Source organism: Chelonoidis abingdonii, chromosome 9, assembly GCF_003597395.2.
Source record: "Chelonoidis abingdonii isolate Lonesome George chromosome 9, CheloAbing_2.0, whole genome shotgun sequence".
In the NCBI taxonomy this organism is placed as follows: Eukaryota; Metazoa; Chordata; order Testudines; family Testudinidae; genus Chelonoidis; species Chelonoidis abingdonii.
Window position 1 is genome coordinate 19,978,638 of NC_133777.1, and position 25,540 is coordinate 20,004,177.

A 25,540-nucleotide genomic window follows, 5' to 3' on the forward strand; every position below is an offset into this window, starting at 1 on the left:
CTGCCCAGGCAATCCAAGGGAAAAAGGGCGCAAAAATGATGTCTGCTGTTGCTTTCAGCGGAGGAAGGATTGGAGTGAACGACATTTACCACAGAATCACTCGCGGCACTGTTTTTGCACATCTAACATTGTGATCTCACCCAGAATTCAATGAGTGGGGAAGACTGCGGGAACTATGGGATAGCTACGGGATAACTACCCACAGTGCAACACTCCAGAAATCGACACTAGCCTCGGTACATGGACGCACACCACCAAATTAATATGCTTAGTGTGGCCACATGCACTCGACTTTATACAGTCTGTTTTAAAAAACTGGTTTCTGTAAAATTGGAATAATCCAATAGTATAGACATACCCTGAGTGTCATGAGCAGGATCAGCCAGTTTGAGTCTGTCATGTCTGTGTTATCGTCATCCTGCTCCATCATTAGCTCTGTCACGTGCCTTTGGTGGGTCAGAAAATGCTGTCGAACTGCCCACCAGCATTTCGTGGAAATTCAGCTGCCTGTGTCCTGAAACAGTAGTGAGAGCCCAAGCAATAAAAGTTGTTGAAATGTCCTCCATGTTACTGGCTCCAGTTGCTGGAACTGTGCAGACCAAAATGACTACTCGGCGGAATGTGTTGGCAGAGCGTTTAAACTTCTTGTAATGTGTGGCGTGGATTGTAAAGTTTTCCCACATTGCACCACAAAGAAAGGGATAGAGCAGCCACTCAAGAGGCCACTAGCAAGTCTAGGATACAGCTGGTTGGACCTATGTCTGTGTACTGTAGTGTGGATGCTGGAACCCTGGGTTTGGGCGCTGGCTGAAAAATTCTTAACCTGTCATTGGCAATCAGTGTAGATGCTCAAGCTCTGAGTTCTCAAATCCAAGGGCCGCTGACTTGAGTTCCACTAACCCTGGTGTTACATTGTAGTGTAGACATACCCTTAGGTACTTCTGAAAATTTTTGCCTGAGGTGAACTTATGTGGGTCCCTGAATCTGCCACCACCTTCTACCAAGTTAGTTACTGATGGCTGAATTTTCTCACTCTGAATCTGATGGTTTCATAAGTAAAAATCCAAACATCATTAGTGTAATTGCCATTTTATGTGTCCATTTAATAAGTTTTTCTTGTGCAGTATGGAATATCTAGAATAATGATGTGACTGGTCTTCGGATCTAGCATTTCTCAGTTTTGTTAGGATGCAGAAGGAATTTATTGCATGTAGTTTAGTAATTCCGCACAGCAGTGTAAATTTCCACCCTAAAAACATGGGATTTTCTGACTCATATTTGTCCTTGCCTTTGTTCCCCCAAGAGAATTCTCAATTAGTTAAAAAATACAGACACTCCAGAAGGTGGGGATTGAGTTATGGAACAAGTAAAGCTGGTTTTAAAAGAGACTTACTCTGTACTAATTAAACTTTTAGTTTTGGTCAACAAGAAAGTGAGAGACTCTTGATCAGTTTATTTCTGGTAACTTGATGTGCCCGTAAGTCTCCCTCAGAAACTAGGGAAAGAGGAGTTATCTTGTCAGGGCAGATCTCCTTTGTCAGAATGTTCAGCTCAGTGGTTGAGTGAAGTAAAGATAATAAGCTATGACAATTTGGTTTGTTCATCTACATATATTGAAAATATTAACTTATTTTAAGGTGTCGTACGTGGCAGTGTCAGAAGACAGCAGCTGCAGTGAAGCAGACTGCATTGTTAAAATTAGAATTACAGCGTCATGCAGACGGATTTACAATACTAAACAAGGTATCTATTGCATACTGCAGGTGTCAAGTTATAGCACTTCTTAAAAGATCACTTAAGTTGATGAAATGTAAGCATTGAGGCCATAGTACTTATGACCTTTTGATCTGAAATGATAAAAGGATGCATAGTTCATTTATATTTTCTTCCCTTCTCAGATGAACTTCGGCAAGCTATTGTGGCCATGATGAACAGAAAGGATGAGCTCGAAGAACAGAACAGGTAACTTTCTATTTCTACACTGGATGCCATGTATAATTTCGTAATATTTATGTTTTTGTCACTTAGTTCCTTTACATGTAGGAAAAATTGCTATTAAAGCAGTTATCTTCTGCTTGGTGTTTGCATTCCTTTTGTGCAACTTAACAAGCAAAAGGCTGCAGTGTTTCTATAACCTCATATAAGGTGGATGTGTAACTGTTATCTAGTCAGAGTAATAATTAATGGTTCACTGTGAAGCTGGAAGAGCATATTGAATGGGGTCCTGTTCTGGGTCTGGTTTTATTCAATAACTTTATAAATGATTTGGAAAATGGCATGACGCATACACTTATAAAGTTTGTGGTTGATACCAACCTGGGTTACAAACGCTTTGGAGGACAGGATTAGAATTCAAAATGATCTTGAGAAACTGGAAAAGTGGTGTGAAATTAATAGCATAAAATTCAGTGAGGACAAATGCAAAGTACTGTACTTAGGAAGGAATAATCTAATGCACAAATACAAGATGGGAAATGATTACCTCAGAAAAAGAACTGCAGAAAAAGACCTGGAGGTTATAGTGGATCACAAAGTAAATATGAATCGTCCGTGTAATACTGTTGCAAAAAATGAACATCATTCTGGTATGTATTAGCAGGAGTTTTGTAAGCAAGACACAAGAACTAATTCTTTCTTTCTACTCAGTGCTGATAAGGCCTTAACTGGAGTACTGTGTCCAGTTATGGACACCACTCTTGGGGAAAGATGTGGGCAAATTGGAGAAAGTCCAGAGGAGAGCAACAAAATGATTAAAGGTCTAGAAAATATGGCCTACAAGGAAAGGTTGAAAAAAAATGGGGTTGTTTAGTCTGGAGAAGAGAAGACTGATGGCGGACATAAGTCTTCAAGTACAAAAAAGGTTGTTATAAAGAGAAGGGTGACAAACTGTTCTTCAGACCCACTGAGGATAGGACAAGAAGGAATGAGCTTAAATTGCAGCAAGGGGGTTTTAGGTTAGACATTGGAAAAACCTTTGTAATTGTTAGGGTCATTCTGCACTTGACCAAATTATTTAGGAAGGTTGTGGAATCTCCATCATTGGAGGATTTTAAGAACAGGTTTGACAAACACCTGTAGGGGATAGTCTAATCTAGATAATTGTTAGTCCTGTCTCAGTTCAAGGGACTGGACTAAATGACTTTATCAAGGTCCCTTCCAGTCCTACAATCTCTGATTTCTATGATTTACAAGCAAGCAAACTTTCGTTAGAATTAAAATAGCATTGAACTGACTGAGCTGAGAATTTTTGTTGAACTATATTTTTACAAAGACTAAATCTGTGGTCAAAATAATATTTTAAGATCTCAGGATACTTTTCATAAGAGAACAGGTTTGCCCTAGTACCTCGGGCCAGAATGTCTCCTGTTTTCTCAGTTAGCAGCATCTTGTATGTCGGTTAGCTGCCACACCAGAAGTATAAACCACACCGGATATAAATATATTTTGCTAGTGTTGTGTCAACGTATAGTTTGTAAATCGTTTTCTATTTCTTGTGGATGAAAAATGCTATCTAATTTAAAATTAAACTTTTACAAATATTGTTAATAACAAAATGAAATAGAGAGGCAAAAACCTTCCTTATTCCAGCAATGTACTTATTCAGTCTATTTGGAACACCATAAGTAAAAGCATAGAAACAATATAAAGTAGGTGTGGTCTTTTCTCCAGGTGGGTTGTTTGAGACACATTCTATAGTCATACAGATTGCAGTTTACACCGTTAAGTGGGTTTTTTTAATGTCTTACTTTTTTTATTGTTTAAAGTGTGACTTAATTATTTGTAACTTATTCTTATTGTGGTTTAAAAATGTAGGGACTGCTGATGAACCCTATCCATTTCCTGCCCCTCCTCCCCCAGTGATTGTAGGTTGATCCCCACCCAGCTTTATATATACAGCACTGTAAATTGCAGGGAGTTTGCCTAATTATAACAGATGGAGCTCCTTTCTTCCAGATCTCTGCGAAACCTGCTTGATGGAGAGATGGAACATTCTGCACTACTCCGGCAAGAAATTGAAAACTTGAGATGGAAAGTAGCAGAGCACGAAGAGCGACATGCAGCAAAGATCCAAGCCTTGGCAAGGTAGGGAGGTGAAACAATCACTGAAAGCAAGTAGCTAATAGGGTAAAGTTTGGAATAAATATACTTAGCTTTCTTTAGAAAAGACCTACGTAGGTGAATTCATATGGAAAGACTTCATTTGGTTGTAAGGAGAGTAAGGGACACACAAATGTGCAGGAGTAGGTGATCTATGTACTTCGCAATCTGTTCTATGAAGTGCATAAATACATCATTTTAAACCATTCTGTGTGTAAATTGTGTGGTAAGTTTCAAAGAAATGTAATTTTCATTAATAAACTTCATTCTTTGTATTTTGTTGTTCTGTGTAAACATATCTTTGTGTGTATTTTCATTGGGAAGATTTTCTTTTTTTTTTTTTGTATTTACTGGAGGAAAAAAAACCCTTGGGTGTGAGCACGGTAAAATGCTGACAGTTGTCACCCCACTGATTTCCCAGGTTTATTTGGCTGATATGGCTGGCTAGACAGATGTCCCGCTCCAAGTTTGTTCCTCTCAAAGCTGTAGACTTGGTCAAAACCAATAACTTTCACTAATAATAATGTTCTGTAGTCAAGGATCTGAGAGAATGCAAGGAAGACTCTTCTGGGTAAGAGTCAATAGGAATGTATCTGCTTTTTAAGGGAATAGAAAAAAGTTTACTGTCTTCAAAGTAAGGTAGTTCCTTTCACTCTTTTTGTCCCACGAACATTCAGTTTACTAACTGTAACTAAATGGCTTTACCTACTTCTGTACTTACTGAACAGAAAAAGGCTATATTATGTATTGAAAATAGCATAATTAAAGATGTTGATACAATTTTATTGAAATAATTTTAATATCTACTCATAGTCTATTATTCTGTGCTCACCTGCCTTTGTGATCTGTATGTGAGCAACCTTCAAAGTTTCATCTCCAAGCAAATATGCTGTACTCAACTAACTGATCTGAAATGAAATGAAAATGTGAATCTCTTGTTGTTTTGTAGTCGGTGAAAAGATTTTGTCTTTACCAAATTGTTTTCCTCACATGCTTATTGTAACGTATCTAGACCGTAGACATAATCAGTAGGGCTATTCAGTTTTAGCATCTTTTACAGTCTTACATTGGAATATAGTTAGATTCTGGGGGTTCTTGTCCTAAAGGGGGGAAAAATTAAAATCTACAATAGATGCGATTTAAATTAATTGTCAGTAGTTACTAAGGGTTAAAAAGTAACCACTCAGGAGAAAATAGGTAAGGATTAACAACCTTAATGAAAAAGGATCTAAACCCCACAAATGGCAGCCGAGGGATGAAGGGATATTAGTAACTAGTAGTTGTGTGGAGTTAAGTTAAATTTAAAAAATAACAAAGCAATAGTCCAGGATTAAAATCTAGAGGCAATAAAAACAGCAACAGTTAGGCATTGGATCTAGAGACCATAAAAAGGCATGGGCTTAATTTTTTTTTTTAAGTCTCCCTTTGTCTGTATTTTGTCTTAAGCCGCATATGTCCTTTCACATGAGACTGTATGTCCTCAATCCCCTAGTGGAGCATGATTTGTGAAGTGCCACATGAGCCTCTTAGGAAAAAAATATTTCAATAATTTATTAAAATAATATAGTCTCCATGCTGATGTTATCAGTGAACATAAAGCATGAGATGTTAGCATTCTATTGGCTCTAAAGAGTGTGATACAAGAAAAGCAGTAATACTGCACCTTTTTAAAAGTGTGAATTTCAGCTTCATTGAAGATACCAGATAACATATGGAAAACGTTCTTTTCAAATTTAATAACAGAGTAAATACTTTGTGTGGGCACATCTGATTTTCTTCTTACTCATTATTTCCGAGATATTTAAAATACTGTACTAAGTAATCAGTAAACAAGAGCGTGGGGCGAAGGGGGAGGGAATGTTTCCTGCAAACAAGCTGTTTAAATTAATCAAATTTCCTTTCAAGTCATTCATCTTTTTTATTTGCCGCCATTTACTGTTTTACGCCTAATGCTTAATTTTGAAATAGATATGGAAAACTGTCACTGTGATGATTTATATCTGTGGTCATAACTTCACTTGTGTCAAAAACTTGCTTAATTTTTCCAACAGCAAAGTATGATGTATAAGCATTTTTCAGCATTTGCAGAAGAACTACATCACTCAGTGTTTAAGCAAATAGGTCAACTGTCAGCTGCTATATAGCCGGAAATATATCTAAATATTTGCTAGAGAAATCCCCAAATAACAATAGGAGGTTCAATCTAAGGATTAAATTTTCTCCAACCTGGATCTTCTTTTGGGCAAAGTTTACTCTGCCAAATATGTGTTTGCACAAAGTATAAATGAGTTTGTCTTCTCTGTTGATTCTATTTTAAATCAAAGTCAATATGATTAATGGTCTTTCAGCAAAACACTTTGAGCAATCTTTTCTCAAGTAGTAAGCTGTGTTGTATTATCCTAGGCTATAGGTGTCTTCTTGTTTCTATAGTTTGCAAACTCAAAAGGGAGGGCATACTCCAGCTCTTGTGGTTTAGGTCGGGGGTAGAAGTAAGACTAGAATGATGGATCATTACCCCTGTGATGGACCAATCCTTATCTCCTTCAATTTGAGATTAGGATGCATCTATCTTACCTGTTTTGATGGTTTTGCCTCGAACCCCGGTGAGTTTTCCAGGAGGTCTTAAGGGACAAATCTGTTCTTCTGACAGACCACTTTATAATAAAGTCTTATCAAACCATTGACAATCTTTCATTCTCCACTGTTACAGTGGCTCTTAATTACAGACTGTTCTGACTTTGTCCTCACATGTCACTATGGTTTACAGATGACTTGCGACAGATAACGGAAGATGGGAGTCGGCTAGTGTTGATGCTGAAAGTCTTGAGCCCAGTCGGACTGATTGCTTCATACTGAGTTGTTAAGATTGCATGCGGGAAGCAAAAAATATACTTCACATCCATCATAGCATTTGCAAAGTCTTGCACAGCTGAATTGTTCTGAGTGGCTTGGGGAATCCTTGCTGTCTCTATTCAATTACTGCGGTGTGTGTTGTTCTCATTATGAAAAATTTTCATGTTTTTTGCAACTGAAAATGCTTAGATTCAGCCTGAGCTATCCTCTGCCATGGAGACTGAACAGTGTTCTGAGGGGACAAACACTGTGTTTGCTTGAGTTTCAGCCACAATTGCTCGTTGAAGTTAGAGATGTTGGGGCAGCTTCATGCCACAACATACAAATTAGAGCCTTATCCTTGCTGGTGAAGGCCAGGGAAGAGTACAGAGGCTACTGTTGGTCAAGATTGTCAGTATTTCCATATATGGAGTAGGGTACTAGCAGCTCTTAAAGAAGCTACTGTGTAAGGCCTGTGCTCAGGAAACTAACTCTTAATGTTGATTTTTTTCGCTCACTATTGATCTGTGTCATAGCTCAGATTTTAGGAAAGGTAACGAGAAGGTTGTGGCAAGGCAATTCTGGCAGTTCTTTGATTCCTCAGATTTTTTAATCATGTTTAATCTGATTATAGGTTTGGGTATGAGGTAGAAACGGCAGTGGTTGCTTTAGTTAATGATCACCTAGCAATGGATGAAGATAAAGGGCCCATGCTGATTGTTTTAGATATGTCAGCAACCTTTATTACAGTTGACTGTAAAAGATTTTGTTAGCTGTCTTGTGAATGCTAGCAGAGATGCTCTTGAGTGACTCCATTCTTATCTCTGTGACAGAACTCAGAGTAGCTATGGGCAACTGTTCCTCTGTTGCAGTAGGCAGTATGCCACCTCTCTTGTTCATTGTGTATATGAGGCTATTGGTAGGGTTAGTTAAAAGACATAAGTTGCAGTGCATTTAGTGTGTTGCATATGCATTTACTATATAGTATCTGACAGCTATAGAGCTGGATTTACTCTATTAATAATTACAATATATCCCCAGTTGTCACAGAGCAGGAGCCTGTAAGTGGTTTACAGGAACTGGCTGGTCACATGACTACTCAAAGAGGAACTAAGGGGAAAGATGTGTTTTCTCCCCTTCACACTGGCTGAATCAGGAAAGCCTTTGGGGATTATTGCCAAGTGTTTTTTCAGTTGACTTTGGTTCTGTTACTGTTTTATGTATAATAAAGCAAGCCCTGAGGAATGGGCCTTAAAAGGACTAATGCTAGGAGCTTTATTTCCTTTCCCTGATTAGTAAAAGTACCCACCACCTTACAGCTGTCTACGTGAGATTATACCTTGGGGCCATTTGGAAGGTGAAGCAGAATGCTGCAACCGGTTCATTAAATGGGGTTGTATATTGGGAGCACAGTAGATCAGTGTTTTGTGATCTGAATCGACTTCCAGTAAACTTCTGGGTAGAATTCAAGGTGTGTTGAGCAGGACCTTCCTCAATAAAAATGAGGGGAACTGCTGGCAGGGCATTCTTTGTGAGAGGTCCTCTATTTTTTGGACTCAGTCTCCCACTTGGTCCACTAGAGCCCATGTTTGTTTGCCTTCCAAGCATACTGAAAAGCCTCTGTTTTAACTTTTTGTTAAGGCCGTTGTGGAGGGTTTGGTTGAGACAGGACAGAGTTGGATAAGGAGGGATGTGGGAGTGATGTTATGGAATCTCTACCACAATGTACAGCTGCCTTCCTTTGGTAAACATCCTCTTCTGTTAGGGGTGTAAATACCGTATAAAAGGTAACTGTTTAAATGGTTAACCAGCTGGGGCTGATCTGTCCGGTGCAGCTGGGGCTGGGGCTAACAGGATTAGCAGGTTAATGGTTAAAGCGGGTTAACCAGTAAGACTACTGCTTACTGGTTAGCTGGTTAGCGTTTTACATCCCTACCTTGTGGGAGTGTCAGTACAAACACCTTTTGCCCATCCACCAGGCGTGTACCCTTCATTATGGCTGTGCCTACACTGTGAGATAGGGGTGTGACTACACATACTTGTGCTAGCTCTGTGAGATAGGGGTGTTATTCCCCTGCTCTTGTACAGCTAGGCTGAGTATAAATTGCAGTGTAGCTGTAGTAGCGTGGGTAGCAATAGTGGAGACACAGCTTAGCCAGGCTGAGTATGTACCCTCATAGCATAGATGTAGCCTAAGACATATCAGCCTTTGTTGACTTTCTGAACAAATGAAGGTGAATTGAGTTCTGAATCTACAGCATCATATATATAGGGTCCTACCAGATTCACAACCATGAAAAATGTGTCACTGATTGTGACATTTCTCCATAAAATCTAGCTATGGGAGGGGCAGGGCTGGGAGTTGCCCTAGCTGGGGGCTCCTACTATGCCCCTGGCTCCAGCTGCTAGTCCCCTCTGGGCTCAGGAGGGATAGGAATTACTCTTCCACTGCACAGCCACTCTTGGGGGGAAATCAGACCCACCTCCTGGTACTTCGCCTGCTGGGCAGCAGCCTCCAGAGGTGGAGGTGGGTCTGATCTCCCTTGTGCTGTTGGGAGCACCCTGCAGCTCGAGGAGGTACCCAAAGGTAGGTCCAATCTCCCCTTGAGAATGGTGTGATTGGGAAGGGCAAGTCCTGTGCCTCTCCAGCCCGGCTGGGACTAGCAGCTAGGAGCGCCTAGCTGGAGGAACCAGGCCCATCTCCACCTCCAGGAGGGTCCTAGGCTGCTGTCTTCGGAGCCCCACACAGCAGTTTTGTGACCCTTCCCCCCAACCTCCTTTTGGGTCGGGACCCTCACAATTACAACACCATGAAATTTCAGATGTAAACTTGAAATGGACTAATTTTCTAATCCTGTGGCTGTGAAATTGACCAGAATGGACCATGAATTTGGTAGGACCCTAACCATACAGCAACACTGCAACTTTTTTGAAAATGATGGAAACTGGAGCTTCCCACCAGAAGAGTGATCTCCTGATCTGAGAAACCTGTGTCCCCTTAAAAATACAAAGTATTGGCTAGCTGTTGGGGTCAGTGACGTGGGTCCTGGCAGCATTGTGTGCAGTTCCAACAGGAACTTTACCTGCTTTAAGGTCAGTTGACTTTTTAACCCTAGACCTTTGCCTTACACCGACATACCACCTGCGGATGTTGAGTTGGTAGAGATTAGCAGTAAATGAGGATTTAAACTTGGTACCTCTTTTAAGGTGAAATGTCTGTGACTGACTAGGGTCTGGTCTACATTACCACATTTTACCAGTAAAATTTGTCTTACCTCAACACATTCTTGCATGTGTCCACACTCAGTTTTGAGTCCTGTTGGTAAAACACTGACTTTGTGTCAGTCAAGTTAAACTACCTCCTTGACTGACATAAGCCCTCTACATAAACTGCTCCACTATTAGAATGTGTTACCTGTACCAATGGAAATAGGCCTCCAGGAACTAATCCACAAAACTCCTGTTCCTGTGAGTGATCACTCTGGTCCTAATTTTGAATTCTGTTGCCCAAGGGCCACAGTGACTGGAAGTCTGTTTCCCCCTTCCCTGCTTTGAAACTCCCAACATGTTTTGGAAGTTCCTCTTATTCTAGTAGTCCACCTTATCAATCACATCTTTGTTACCTTAGCACATAGATATGGGCAGCAGGTAAAGCTGCAGCTAAGAAAATGTCAGGCAAGCCTCATGCTGCAGTTAAGTCTAAGACAGACATCCTGGACTTCCACAGCCTGTGCAGAGAAGAGTCAGTGCAAGCCCGGCTGTGGAATTGCTCCAGGAATAAACATGTTTTTTCTGACATTGCAGAGGAGATGCAAAAGTTGTATGGGTATGAGCAGCAATGCTGAGCAAAGGGAAAGAACTACAAGAGTCCTACCAAAATGCAGAGGATCTCGTCAGAATCTGGGAGCTGTACTGGTAGAACTAATTGGCCAGTTCTATGCAGATCTGGATCCCATGCTAGGTGAGGACACCACAACCAGCTGGCAGGTGACACTTGGCATCTCAGACAATGTGGAAGAGCCCCAGCAATGCCCAGTGATGAAAAGCTTGTTTAGGAGAGAGACATGGAGGATGCAGACTCTGCAGAGAGCCTGGAGCTCATTGAGAGCCAGCCAAATCTGACTCAGACAATCCCAGAGGTGGAATCCTCTGAGGAAGGGGAAGGGAGATCAGGTGTATTAATACATGTTTCTTTTACTCATTTCATGGGCCGTTCAAAATGGCAACCACTTGTAGGCAGGGAACAGCAAAGGAATTCTTTTCTGAAGTAGCCTTTGTTTGAACAACATTCACTGGCAATCAGACACAAAAAATAAGACAAAAATAGTATAATTAAAGCAGAGTATTAAATTTCATCGAGCTTTCATGGAACAAATGTAACCAGCAAACTTAGTCTTGACATCGACAAAGTTTACTGGTGAAATTCATTCCATCCTTGAAATTTACTACATTTATGCACAGTACTCCATTCTTCCTCACAGACAGGCACACAGCACTCTGTTTCTCTGATGGGGACAGCACTGAAAGCTAAGGTACTATTTAAAAGATCATGGTAACTAAGGTTGTATTTTTAAAAGTCATGGTTTGGGAGGATTTTCATGATTTCTGTGACCACCATGCAATAGTGTTTTACACAGGTTCCTAACTATAAGCAATATACAAACATTCCTGAATGCATGCTTCAGCCAGAGCAGACAGATAGTATTTCTAGTAATATAAATTGATAATGCAAACAGAAAAAGAATATATACTGAAATGGATACCTGGGCATTCAGTTAAAATACACAGAAAATTTAAAACAGACTTTGCAAGCAGTCCATTAACTGGTCATTCAGACTACATTATTTTTTATTACTAATTGGATGGCAAATATGTAATGTAAACATAAAACACAGTACTTTGGTTCTTTAGTCCAAGTCCACAACAAATTACTTGCATGTTGTGCTTAGATCAGGGGAGGGAAAACTAAGGCCCGCAGGCTAGATCTGGCCCGTCAGGGCTTTCAGTCCGGCCCATGGGATTGCCAGCCCCATGGCTCAGCAGTGCTAAGGCAGGTTCCCTGCCTGCCCTGGTCCCGCACCGCTCCCGGAAGCGGCTGGTACCACGTCCCTGTGGCCCTTGGAGGAGGGGAGGACAGAGGGCTCTGTGGGCTGCCCTCGCCTGCAGGCCTCACCCCCCATAGCTCCCATTAGCTGAGAACGGGGAACCACGGCCAGTGGGAGCTTTGGGGGTGGTACTCGCAGGCGAGGGCCTTATGTGGCGGAGCCGCCTGCCCCACCTCACCCCCAGGAGCAACTGCCGGACATGCTGGCCACTTCTGGGAGTGGTGCGGGGCCAGGGTAGGCAGGGAGCCTGCCGTAGCCCCCCTGCACGCCGCTGCCACCCCAGAGCCTCTTGAGTTAAGCGGTGCCAGGGCAGAGCCCGCACTCTGAACCCCTTCTGCACCCTGCACCCCAACTCCCTACCCTGAGCCCCCTAACTCCCTGCCTTGAGCCCCCTGCTGCGCCTCTCCTGCACCCTGGACGCCTTGTACCGAGTCCCTTCTTGCATACCGCACCCACACCCACACTCCCTCCCGCACCCCAACCCCCTGCCCCAGCTCTACATTCGTGGCCTTGCATGCAATTTCCCCACCCAGATATAGCCCTCAGGCCAAAAAGTTTGCCCATTTGCGGCTTAGATTCATGGATAGAAAGAGTTAGAGATGGTTTGTTGCTGGCTCAGGGGGCTTGGCTTTGAATTGACTTGCCAGAGCTCAACAACAGTGACAACCCTTCTGTTTTAGAGTTTTAGCTTGATCTTGGTATGAATATCTTTTTGTCTGTCATAATCTCTATAAAGGTTTCAAGCAGGTATTCTTTTAAGCTTAGACTGTTCATTTATAGGAAGGGGTGTTTTGTTTTTTTTCTAGTACGGTAGGACACTTTCATAAGGCACCGTACTGTGATCTAGTGGCACTGCAGGGGACTGGCATCAGACAGGCCTGAGCAACCTGGAGTTGCCTTGAACAATTGCCTTCTCTGCGCCTTGGGCATCCTCATGAGCGATATATTGGCCAGAATCACCAATACCTATAGTAAATTTAGCAATACTTCCTGCACTCTCCCCACATTTGTTACCTGGGACATACCATTGTCCACCTCACACCCCTCATGGCTACAGGTTTTGAAAATTACCACATAAACTCTCCATGCTGGGGGTCACTGAACTGTCTTGAAGAAAGCGGTCCTGAAGCAAATGTGACCCACTTCATACTTTTATGAATATCTTGATGTGAAAATTTTAGGGAATTTTCTCACTTTTTTTTCTTGTTTGCTAACGCTTTAAATCTAACAATGTCTCTCTGTCTTGTTTTTCGGTGACCTTGGCTAGGATATCCTTGAAAAGTATCCTTTCTGTAGGTTGCACTGACAAAAGTTAAGCAGGTCCAGACATGCACAGAAGGAACCCCTTATCTAAGGGGTAGGCCAAAACCACTTGGAATGCTACCAACGTAAATTGAGTCACTACCTGCAGTTTGTGAATTTAGTAGTAATGGAGTATGGCATAGAAAAGCTGTAGTTACATGAGAGTTGGAGAACCACTTATGGTCATAAATCATACGAAAGGCACCTGTTTAGCAAGGATCGTAATAATGGCTCATATGATAGGTTTTTATTGATTGCCAAATAATTAGTAAATATAAGTTGTATGCTTTTAGTAGCTTGTTGGAATTATCTGCTGGATATGTTACCCCACCACGACTGTCTGAACAGCAGAGCTCTGACGTTCTGTAATCTTGCTTCCTTAATAAAGAGTTGTTTATTACTTACTAATGCTCCAGAGTCAGTTGTCTCAGGCCAGACAGGTGGCTGGTGGAAACTCACGGGGAGTGCTATCACTTAGAAAGGCAAGGTTGTATAGCTGACCCTCCTCTCCAGGGCCATCCTTAGGATTTATGGGGCCCTACACAGTATTATTCAGCTGGTGCCCCTTTGCCCGATGGCAGTCTGGGCTCACAGCCCTGGGGGGAGGGATGAGGCAGCAAAGGATACCGAGCCTCCTGGCCCGTCTCACGGTGGCGGAGAGTCACAGTTCCCTGCAGTGACCCCCATACCCTTTCTCTCATGCAGAATGTGCAGTGCTGGCGCATTCGGCTCTGTGAATACTGCCCCTGCATAAGGCGACTGCAGTGCACACTGGGTGTGTGGGAGCCGACCTGCTCTTACCTGCCGTCATGGGCGGTGGGTGAAGCTGCTGCTTGGGGAGGCTAGCTCCCCAGCCCACCTGTGGCCCCGCCCATATTCCACCCCTGCTCTGCTCCAGGCCCCGCCCCCACTCTGCCCAGGCACTGCCCTCTCCCCACTGTCTCCCTCCTCTCTTCCCTCCCCCTCCCTGATCACCCCTTTCCAGCCAAATCTCTGAACCCAAATGAAGCAAATGACATTTGAAAAAAACACTCTTCTGCAATTTTTTTCTAAAGAAAATGGAGCATGTTTCCCACTGCATGCCAGAAGGTGAAGTCTGGACGTGCAGAAGGCACCTAATTAAAAGCACTAAACTTGAGAATAAAAAATGTCAGTCATGGGTTTTTTGATATACCTGAGGTGTGTCAGAGATTTGTAGTAAGGGCAAGTCAGCTGACCTGCTGAATACAATATTAAATATTATGGAATACCTGATGCAGCTCTTCTCTGTTTTACATTTTCTTAGTCAGTATTTCTAAGATGATTTAATATTTTAAATGTACTCTTAAGCCTTCATAAAGTAATCATTCCAGATTACTACATATTTAACTCCCTGAAACAAAAACATTATTTTAAACTAATCAGTCACAGGGTTTTAGTTTGTTCATAACAATGTTCATTGCTTTTAGAAAAAGGGAACACTAATTTACTTTGTGTGAGCTCCATAACAATAGACATGTTTCTGAAATTTCACTAACTTTACAAAATATTTTTTCCAAAGATTTTAGGCATAACATAGGATTTTATATCTTACTAAGGTACTGATTTTGCTAGAGGCTTCACTTAAAACTAGGTCATCAAATAGTCAGAAGTAAAGTAAAGGAAACTCATTTGTTCACCTCTCTGGCAGGAAAGGGGTGTTGTCCCTTTAAGGATTCTCTTCAATGTGGGTGGACGTGAAGGGAGAAAGCGATGGACAGAAAGGACAGGAAGACATTGGAAGCAAGTTTTTTTGTACTATAGTAATTAAAATTAAAATGTGTGTTTTAGATAAGAGTGATCCTTTGAAGGATTTATTTAAAAAAACTATGAAGATCCAAGCATTTAAGGCTAAAGATGAATACTCAGATTGTGCATTTTAAAGTCTGTGCAAGGATGTTTTAGAGATGTGATTTTATCATCTTCAGCAACACACCAATGAAATATTTTTAAAGCAAATTTTAAACTAAGGTCCTGTAGACTAACATGTTCTGAATAAATATTACAGTAATGCACAATTGTTTTTGTCAGTAAATGCCTGTTAAATGGCTTGATTACCACTTGAATGGCTCTTTAACCGTTTCAGTGTTGTGCTAATAGGTCTGGCAACCTGGCAGGCTTTTTCACTTTTAAGTACCTAGATCCCCTGTGGAGTAAAGAGTCACCAGGCTGTAGCAGCTAGCTGTGGGAGCCTGCAGGCAGGGTCAGAACAAGGATAGGAAAAGGTGGGAGGGTGGACATTAAAACCCAGGGGTACCCCAAATTTTCAGGTGCTTGCGTAAGTCTAAGGACGGCCCTGCTCCTCCCCTCCACCCTCAACACCTTTCATGCCAGCTTAAAGACTGACATTGATCAAGATGAAGAAGAAATGGACAAGGGAAAACATGTTCTCAGATATCCTCAAAAGCTCCAAGTCCAGGGGCCACAAAACAAATGAATGGAGGGAATGCATGAGAGGAAAGACAAAAGAACTGGGAGTAGCATAGGGAAGTCCACCAAGACGTTATGTGGTTCCTGAGGCAGAAAGCACAAATTCTACAAAGGATTGTGGAGCAAAATGCCCAGAACACTTAGAGTATGGCTACACTTGAAATTTCAAAGCGCTGCTGCGGCAGTGCTTTGAAGTATCAGTGTGATCGGAGCACCGACACTGGGAGAGAGCTCTCCCAGCGCTGCACGTAAACCACATCCTCTACGGGTGTAGCGTGCAGCGCTGGGAGCTGCGTCCCAGCGCTGCCGCACTAATTACACTGAGGCTTTACAGTGCTGTATCTTGCAGCGCTCAGGGGGGTGTTTTTTCACACCCCTGACTGCGAAAGTTGCAGTGCTGTAAAGTGTCAGTGTAGCCATACCCTTATGTTCAGCAGCCATTGCACTTCATAGATAAATTATGTCTGTCTGGAGCCTGGACTGTAGTGCCAGCAGAGCATGTCACAGTATCCTTTCCACTTAACTCTGTTGTAAGATATGGTGAATTGCTGTAACTTTGTCTACATTGACAACTGTGTTGTTCATTCAGGAACAGTCAATGCCTTGCACTTATTTAAATAGTTAAAACTTTTTTTAGAAATATTTTTATTGTTTATTACTGCTCAATAAAATTTTAGTTTGAAAAATGAAGACGTACACCCCAGCAAAAAAAATAAATACTCCCACCAAAATCAAAAATAGGTTAACAATTCATTTAAAATTAATATAGAAGCTAAGTACACCAATTCACACAAACCAGCACACTGTGTGGTTATGGCACAGAGCCAAAGTGTGCTTTTAAGGACTCCCTCAGCTATGAAGTGCCTCAGTTTGTTCTTGTAATTGCCCTTGTGTGTGGTTGTTTGGAATCAGCAGTCTTTCCATTTTCCCCGTCCACTGTGCTGCTGGTAATGTTTCTCCCTTTGCTTCACAAATATTATGTAAAACAAACGTGCAGCAATAACCGTAGGAATATTTGGCTCACTGAGGTGCAGCCTAGTCATGAGGCTTTTCCCATGTCCTTTCAGTTTGCCAGATCCACATTCAACACTCATCCTTCACCTGCTGAGACAATAGTTAAAAATTTCCTTGCTGTTATCCTGGTGTGTGGCTCCATGAGCCACTGAAACAAAGTTTTAGCTGGGTCCCTGTGTGTCATTGCAGCCCAATCAATGTGAATGTGTTGGTCTGGGAAAAATGTCCTGTTTGTAGCTTTAAAAAGTCTTGTATTCCAAAAGATTCAAACATCATGCACCTTCCCTGACCATCCTATATTAATGTCAGTGAAGTATCCCCTGTTATCTACCAACGCTTGCATAACCTTGGAAAAAGTGCCATTTGTTCTCAGGTGTAGGGTGGGATATATGTTGTTTTTTTATCACCCTACCACGTCTTTGGAAGCGTTGTCTATTTCCTGCACGTTGCCCAGAGTCCTAGTTTTGTGCAGCAGGGCGTGCTTAATGGCACACTGGGATGACTGCTTCCCCCATCATAGACTTTCCAATACAAAATTGACTGTCAGCTGACCAACAGCAGTCTGGGGTTGCAAGCTTACAGAGTGTGATTGCCACCTATTTCTCCACTGTCAAAACAGCTCTCATTTTGGTGTGTTTGTGCTGGAGGGATCAGATTGTGATGTAAATTTGGCACACTGTGTGCTTGTTTCACTTACCCAGAAGTGCCTCTCCATTTTGTGCATTTAGTCAGTGAACACCTCTAGCACTTGGCAACTTTAATTCACTGTATCATTCGGTCTGAAGTTTTCTTTTATTCACTGTGGCATGGCCTGTTGAAGTTCTGCAAGCACCCTCTGTATAAGGGCTTATCTGCACAGCAAGTTAGTTTGTGGCAAGCCAGGATGCGAATCTGCAATTGGACTAACTTGCCACATTTACCTGCTACAGCACACTAAAAGTTCTGTAATATGTGTTAACATTCTGCTGTTTCAAATGGGAGTGTGTCGCAGTGCACTATGAAATGTTTAGTGGACTGTGGCAGGGTCCACATGGCAAATTAGTGTGTGTCAGCTTCAAATGCTGCAGATTCGCACCCTGGCTTGCTGTACGTTAATTTGCCATATAGATGTTCCCTCAAACAGACACGAGCTCTGCTGATGTATTCAACATCTGTACTTCTGCCAGCAAGATGGCGGCGAGATTGTGAACCGACATGAAAAACGTTGGGAATTTTTAAAAATGAAGTAGAGAGGAGGCTATAGGATGGAAGAGAGAGTTATGGGAACTTGACCCCAAACTCCCACAATTCCCCGAGAAGTGTGCTGCTATTCCACAATTATTATTACAAGGTGTCCTTCCCACACTTGGGCAGAAACTAGTCCCTTCCATTCCTCTCTGTCATTTGCTGCTCAAGGTTGACTGTTCTGTCCTTTGTGCCAAGAGTTCTTAGTTTCTCTTGGATGCCTTCATTTTCCCACACTAGTTGGTTTTTACTTGACAGCTTCATGTGGGAGTCTGTGCACTGGCATCCAAGTACATGACCCAAATATGTCCAGCGCATCCTTCTGATTCTGGTAGAAAGAACCAATGGTTGGTGGCTTCTTGGATCTCTTTGTTTGTAATGATGATGTGAAGAGTCTTTTGTAGGCACTTATTTTGAAGGCATTTAGTTTTCTATCTAATGTTTTGGTAGATTTCCAGCTCTCACAGCCATAGATTAGTACTGAGACTACATTTGAATTGAAAATTCTTAGTTTTCTTCTGATGTTATATATCTTTGATTTCCATATGTTGTTTAGTATGCCTTTCCTATCCTTGATGTCACTTCCTTCTTGAGGTCTCTGTTGGCCGATATAGTGCTGTTCAGGTAGATGAACTGTTTTCTTGATATTTTTGCCTTTTAATGTGATGGTACTGCTTGGCACCTGAGTTTTAAGGATATTTGTTCTAGCATAACTAATTTTGAGCCCAGCTTGGCTGCTTTTTGTGCCAGGTTGTCTGTCTGTCTGTCTGTCTTTGTAACTTTTCAGGGGTGCTGCTCGGTAGTACAATATCAGCAAAGTTTAGGTCTCCTAGGCATATGCCATTTACCCATGCTGTACAAATATTTGTGTTGATTACACACTTCAGTATCCAGTCTGTGGCAGTGCCAAACTGTGGAGATTAAATGCAGTCCTGTCTCCACACTGAGCCAGTCTGGTTGTTCACCCTCACTGAGCACTTCATATCTCTGTACATGGTGATATTGACAACTTTAGTTGGGATTCCAGAGGATTAAAGAATATTCCACAATGTATGTCTGTGCAGCTCGTGAAATAAGTATTACAGCATGTGATCAATGTATGAGTTATGTCGTTATTTGTTTCATTAGTTTTAAGTGCTTGGGTTTTGCAAATTATATTATAGGGAAAGGCTTATTATTTTGCAGTCTTAACTAGCTTTGAAATGAAGTGGGGTTTATCTAGGGTCTGTGCATGAAGGGAATCTTTTGACCCAAGTGAGTTGTTGAAATCTGTTTGGTCTGGCTAACGATCTCTATGAGAGGTGCTGTAATTCCTTGAATGAGCTGCCAAAAGCAGAATAAATGCTGCTCTTTGTGAAGGAATACAGTGTAGCTAATTGGAGAGTGCTGTAGACAGTCATTGGGAAGAAGAATTCTATTGGTCATCTTCAAAGAAAAAGGGAACAAAATTTTAAATTAAACTATAGCCCAGGAGCAGACAGTGAACTTGTAGGGAAAATGAGCGTAAGGTACTCCTTCATTTCCTTGCATGGGTTTACTCATACCATGGCTTAAGTAATACAGGAGAGGAAGTAGGCTCTGCAGAGCCACTACATCTTTCTCCATACATGTGGGTGGGAGGGGACGGGGAATAGGTGAAGCCTTGACTGTGCCATCTTCTCACCCTCTCCAGCTCTGTGTGCTGTCCAGCATAGCTTCTTTAATATGCTAGGGAACATATATTTCACCAGTTATACCTCTGATGCAATTTATGCCTTTGCTAGAGCAGTGGAGAAACTGGAAGGGAGATTGCTACTCTTGGAATCATCATCTACTTCCTGGGCTGCTGGGACAGTATAACAACATACTGTGGCAATCTCTGGGCTCATAGAAAAGTTATATTTAGCCCTATGTGTTCTTGATATTTATATTGTGTTTTTATTAACATTTCGTCTAGGACTTTTTGGCTGTTTTTTCTTGCATTGTTTTTAGCCTGGTTGCTGAGCCTGGGTTAGGTAATATAATTCTCAAAGTTGCTTTTTCTGTTTGAGTTTCAGTTCCTGGTAGTGGTGCCACCCATTGTTCAGGGGCTAATGTGTAATACTCGATAGTTGATACTGTGTCAGAAAAGAATCTTAAAACCCTTCCTAATCTACATTTATGTAGGAAAAAAATCCTGAAGTTAAATACAGTGATAATGGCGCAATTTTCTTCGTTTTGCCCTCTTAATTAAACTATAGACACTCCATAGTAAACCTGTTGGTGTCTAAAATCTTGGATCATTTACTGTATGTGGGTGGAATACCAGACTTGATTCAGTGTTTCAATCTGAAACAAAAAAGTAACACCCCAGGTGACAGCTGTCTGGTATGGTCAGTAAGTTTATCTACAGATACAGAGGCATGTGTGCAAGTGCACATGTTAATAATGCTTGACAGTTACCGTATGAGATTCTTAGGAACTCTGTGTTGCAAGCACAGAGCCTGTAGCTGAAATTGACAAATTTAAGAGATGTACTTGCTTGGCATTTGAGGTACCATTAGCTCGATTTCTGATTACACTTGAAAATTTTTAACTACTCACTTTGGGGAGTCAGGGTAAGGCAGAAATGTGTGTAAATGGGCTTTACATTCAAAAGATGTACAGCAGTAGAGATAAGGCGAATTCTCATACTTAATATTCCCATTTTAGGCTATGGGATTTGTATATTCATACCTTTTCGACTCATTTCTCCCACAGTTTTTAAATTTGCATTGACATCACATGGGTGAATCACATATTTGTCATGCACATACTGTTCTGAAGAACAGGTAGGGTAACAAGGCCTAAAGAGATGCTCACTTGGATTAAAATACAAAAGAGATTTTTTGAAATAAGTTTAATAATAGAAATTGTTGAGTTCTGCTGACATATTGGGAACATACGTCGTGTTGCTGTTGCTCTTGCTCTTGGAGTTGGCATACTTGGATGTGGTAAAAATGTAGTGGCAGTGTACCTTCCAGTGAAACAAATGGTCACTGTAGCACAAATAGTTTTGGACTTTAAATGTATATCTTAGGAATTCTTTTCTAGTATAACAGAAACATTGCACTATATAGTGATTTTATTTTATTTTTTTCTGGCTACAGTTGTCTGTTTACTTTGTAATTTGTAACTGATGCTGCTGAAATATTGAAAGAGTATATTTAGATAGTTGTACATCTAGATTTGGGGCAAACTGAATGATTTTGTCATGGAAGAAGAGATGGAATAATAGTGCTGTTAATAGGTAGTGTGCTGTTATGGATTTTTTTAAGCTCTAGTTGCAATGCAGTACATTCTGCAGAATTGGATAAAGACTGTTACACTGGGTAGGATTAAGCTAAATTCCAGATATTATGTAATATGAAATTCTGGTACAGCTGGCATGTTGTTACAACTTTCAGTGTTAATGCTTGATCAATAATTCATGAAGTAGCAATATTCTGAGACTTCTTAGAATAAGCACAGACACTTAATAATGACTTTATCAGTGTAATTTGTTGGCACAAAGTATTTCGGCTTATATAGTTAATATTTGTGAGCCAGATTGTCCCCTTACACATTTAAAAACTATGGGAGGAGAGATTTTACTTGGATATTTCCTTGAGGAATTCCTTCTGGAGATTAATTCAAATTGTCCCATCAGAGTGCAAGCAAATTTTTTTTGCCTTTACTACTGGTTTATATTAGGAGTTACTCTATTTGGAAATGTTTAGGAAATTTTATTTTGATATTTATCTGGATGTATTTTAATGGAAGTAGCTTCCGTTGATGGCAAGAATAACTAGATGGAAAGAGAAAAAAGTCAATAGAGCTCTCCTCATTATATTTGGTTTTATTATTATTTGAATTGTGTTAGCCCTAGAAAGTCCAGTGAGGGATCAAAGCTTCATTGTGTTAGGCATTGTACAAAGGTACTGAAACTTGGGACTTGCACTTGGTCTTATGCATCCTAGCTAAATACCTTAACCAGCAGGCTACAGCATTGTTATCCCTCTTCTTGCCTGGTCGACTGACTCTCCATTGCCATCATGAATGATGATGAGGAATAGCCTCTTTCCTACCCTCCCCATGGTTTGTGAATCTGGTTCTCCTTTGCTTTTATCAAAATACATGAAATGAAAACTAATTTTTTTGACTGGATTGAAACAGAAGGATTTAAAATGATTTTTAAAGACATTGCTACAAAGGGGAGATTTGAAGGGGAATGATGTAGTGGCTTTAGAGATTTTAAAGGGCATAAAGGGCACTTTGCATGCCCTTTGCATAAAGGGTACTGAGAGAAAGTGCAACAGTACTTTTACGAAAAATTCAGTAATGAATAATAGGTACTGTCATCATTGGTGGAGCCCAGGCAGGTGTTGATGGCTTAATAGCACGTAAAAGATAAGTATGGCAGCATGGCAGGACTAAACCAAGCGTGGCCCTAAAGATGAGCATGAGTAGGTTTTGGTGTAGTGTAATAGACATAGCTGGTAAAGGGATACAGAACGAGGGTAGGGGAATCAGGAAAATGAGGTAGGAAGATAAACACTGCTAGACAGGTTTAAATAGATTTAAGAAGGGCAAGATGGCAGAAAGGAGGAGCTTGATGTAGTCAAGACAAGATGACAAGGGCCTGGATGAGCATCTTACCTTCGTGGATGGAGAGGAAAGTCTCAATCATAAAGATGTTATACAGGAAGAAACATCAAGACCTGAATGTGGCTTGGATGTATATTGAGATCTCTTAAAGATGATACCCAGATTATAGGCCTGAGTGAGAGGGAGGATTGTGGCATTGTCCATGGTGAGTGAGAGTAAAGTGAAAGGATTGGGCAGGAGGAAGAGCAAGAGTTCAGTTTTGGTGATTTTCAAGCTTAACTGATGTTTGGATATAAACAAAATATGTTAAAAGACAGGCTGAGATTTAAGTTTGGACAGAACGAGATGAGTCCAGACTGAAGTGATAAAGAAGATATAGTAGAACCTCATAGTTATGAACCGACTGGTCAATCACACACCTCATTTGAACTAGATGTATGCAATCAGGTGGCAGCAGCAGAGATAGAGGGGAAAAATAGCAAATACACTACAGTTCTATGTTAAATATAAACTACTAAAAAAATAAAGGGAAAGTTTAAAAAAAAGATTTTACAAGGTAAGGAAACTATGCTTGTTTCATTTGAATTAAAATGGTGAAAGGCAGCATTTTTCTTCTGCATAGTAGAATACCTGTATTAAGTCAATGTTCAGTTGTAAACTTTTGAAAGAACGACCATAATGTTTTGTTCAGAGTTGCAAAAATTTCAGAGTTACGAACAACCTCCGTTCCCCTAGGTATTCATAACTCTGAGATTCTACTGTTGTTGAAATTCTGTGTTTTGAAAGTTGGAGTGCACTTGAGGAGAATTTTCCAAATGAAACTCTGATGGAGTAGTTAGAAATTAAACCATATATTTGATATGATAAGTAAATATAGTTTCTGTGCATGAATGTCTTAATACTGTGCAGTATATTGTTTCCTACCTGAGCCCTTTAACAGAAGAATAGGTTCTTTGGACTTCAATCTGCAGGGACATCCTTAACTAAAATATTAGACTTTGGCACGAAATGTTTTTGATCTGATACTGTTACAAATAACTGTGCTTCACACAGCAATAGGGACAGAAAACCACATAGGTCAATGTGGTTGCAGAACTACTAAATGGGATATCAGCATATGTGGAAGGGGTTGAAACTATTTTGAACTTAGTTTTTTAAAAATGATTAAATTTCAGATTGGCTGTGTCCCTGAAGTAGTTGTTAACACTAGCCAACTAACTTCTGCTGACAATGCATTTTTAATTTTTTTAACTAGAAATTGGCTATATAACGGGACAGATTTTTCTGAGAAGTTACACTGCAAATCCATTATATTGTTAATTGGGAAAATGATCTGCATTAGCCTGGAAATTCTCTCAACTATATTGCTCTCTTTCTTCTGGAGGAATGAAGTTCTTCATCTTTCAGTACCAAAAATTGTGTTTTGAGTGTTCCCAAATTCTTAGAATGTCATCAGTCAGTTGTTGGAATGATTATTTATTTATGACTTTGATGTCATTTGTAATCTAGAAAGCTACCAAAATTTGCCTTTCTCCACAGTCTATTAAGTTGAGAGAAGAGACTCATTTGCCCAGGGAAGTCTCTGCTGTGGATTTCTTTGTAAAACATAGAAGAATTCTTGGGTCATTTAAGTTAGAAATGGCAGTGAACTAAGTCTTTCTCATGAAATATTTTAATTAGTTCTAGCTATTAACCATCATACTGGGTTTAAATGACCACTTAAAACATTTAAACTGGGCAATAGTGAATTACTAGCCTTCTGGTGTGGTACTGAACTTTTTGGTGTCATTTTGTAAGCTGATCTTTGTCTATACAAAGAATTTTTCTGAAATTACATGCACACTGAGCCAATGGGCTCTTTGAGAATGTTAACAATGTATTAATTGAGGTTTTTGCATTCTTTCTGTACAGTTTTATATGAGCTGTCAAGCTAAGAATATTGAAGTTTACAGTGAAACTGGATAATCTTGTTCATGTTGGCTCAAATTCAAAGATGGTGGTGTTTATACTTCAATAAGTTGGCATCAGTGCATCTTACTAACTGAGAGGGCAGAAGTGCAGGGTTGTAGCAAGAAAAGCATTGAAAAGGAGTAGGATGTAAGATAAAGTGTGTGTGGGGAAATGGGGAACAGGCTGTGCTTTATCTTAAACCTTTTCACACCTTGTTACATCCTCCTGTTGTTGCTTCTGCTACAAACCTGTCTGTTCACCTTCTCTGCCCAGCATGTAAATTACTCACAGGATTGGTTCTTCCATGTACATCCTTTCTGAATTTGGCATCTTGTATTCAGCTGTTATCTAGTGCTATGCTCATTCAGAAACAGCTGTACTTCAATGCTGGATGAAATGATTCCTATATATTGTTGCTTATAAATGCTGTGGTGTTCTTCAGGATGTAAACATGCCCATAAAAATGCAAGGAACTATTTTAAAAAGTGGCATTCACAAGGTCCTGCTCAGTTTTTACACAGTTGTTGTTGACCATAATTTGTCATTTGACAATACAATGAAGTCAGTCAGAATGACTTAGTGATTATTTAAACAATACCATTTTTGACAGCCAGTCATAATGTATATGCTCTGTTAAAGTGAAATGGTGTACATGATTTACCTTAAAACAAATGTGTGTAGAGAGATAGTAGAGGAATAAAGTATCACCTTATTGACCTGGGTTCTGAAAATAATCTGAACTGTCCTTATTCAAAGGCTTCTTTCAGCTTGTTAAGTTACTTGTTGTATGATGGAAAGCTGGCTTGTGCATTCCATAAACCACCAAAGGATGAGTTTAAAAACGAATCCACAAAGAGAAAACAGTTTTTGTATTCTTAAACATAGAAAATCCAGTGAAATGTAATAGTTCAGAAGGAAGATGAGGAAATTGCCTGAGCTTTGAAAAGATAAATGTGAACGCTTCGTATTCTCACAGATGTGAC

At 40.6% G+C, this 25,540-nt stretch overlaps 1 protein-coding gene across 5 annotated transcripts in view; it reads left to right on the forward strand.

Moving 5' to 3' along the window:
* SNX29 (sorting nexin 29) overlaps positions 1-25,540 on the forward strand; it is a 459,625-nt gene that overhangs the window by 76,333 nt on the left and 357,752 nt on the right. For all 5 annotated transcript variants that reach the window (XM_032773958.2, XM_032773950.2, XM_032773968.2 and 2 more), the window contains 2 exons: positions 1,899-1,962; positions 3,955-4,083. In XM_032773958.2, the coding sequence (XP_032629849.1) occupies positions 1,899-1,962; positions 3,955-4,083 (193 nt within the window). The remainder of the gene's footprint in view (positions 1-1,898; positions 1,963-3,954; positions 4,084-25,540) is intronic.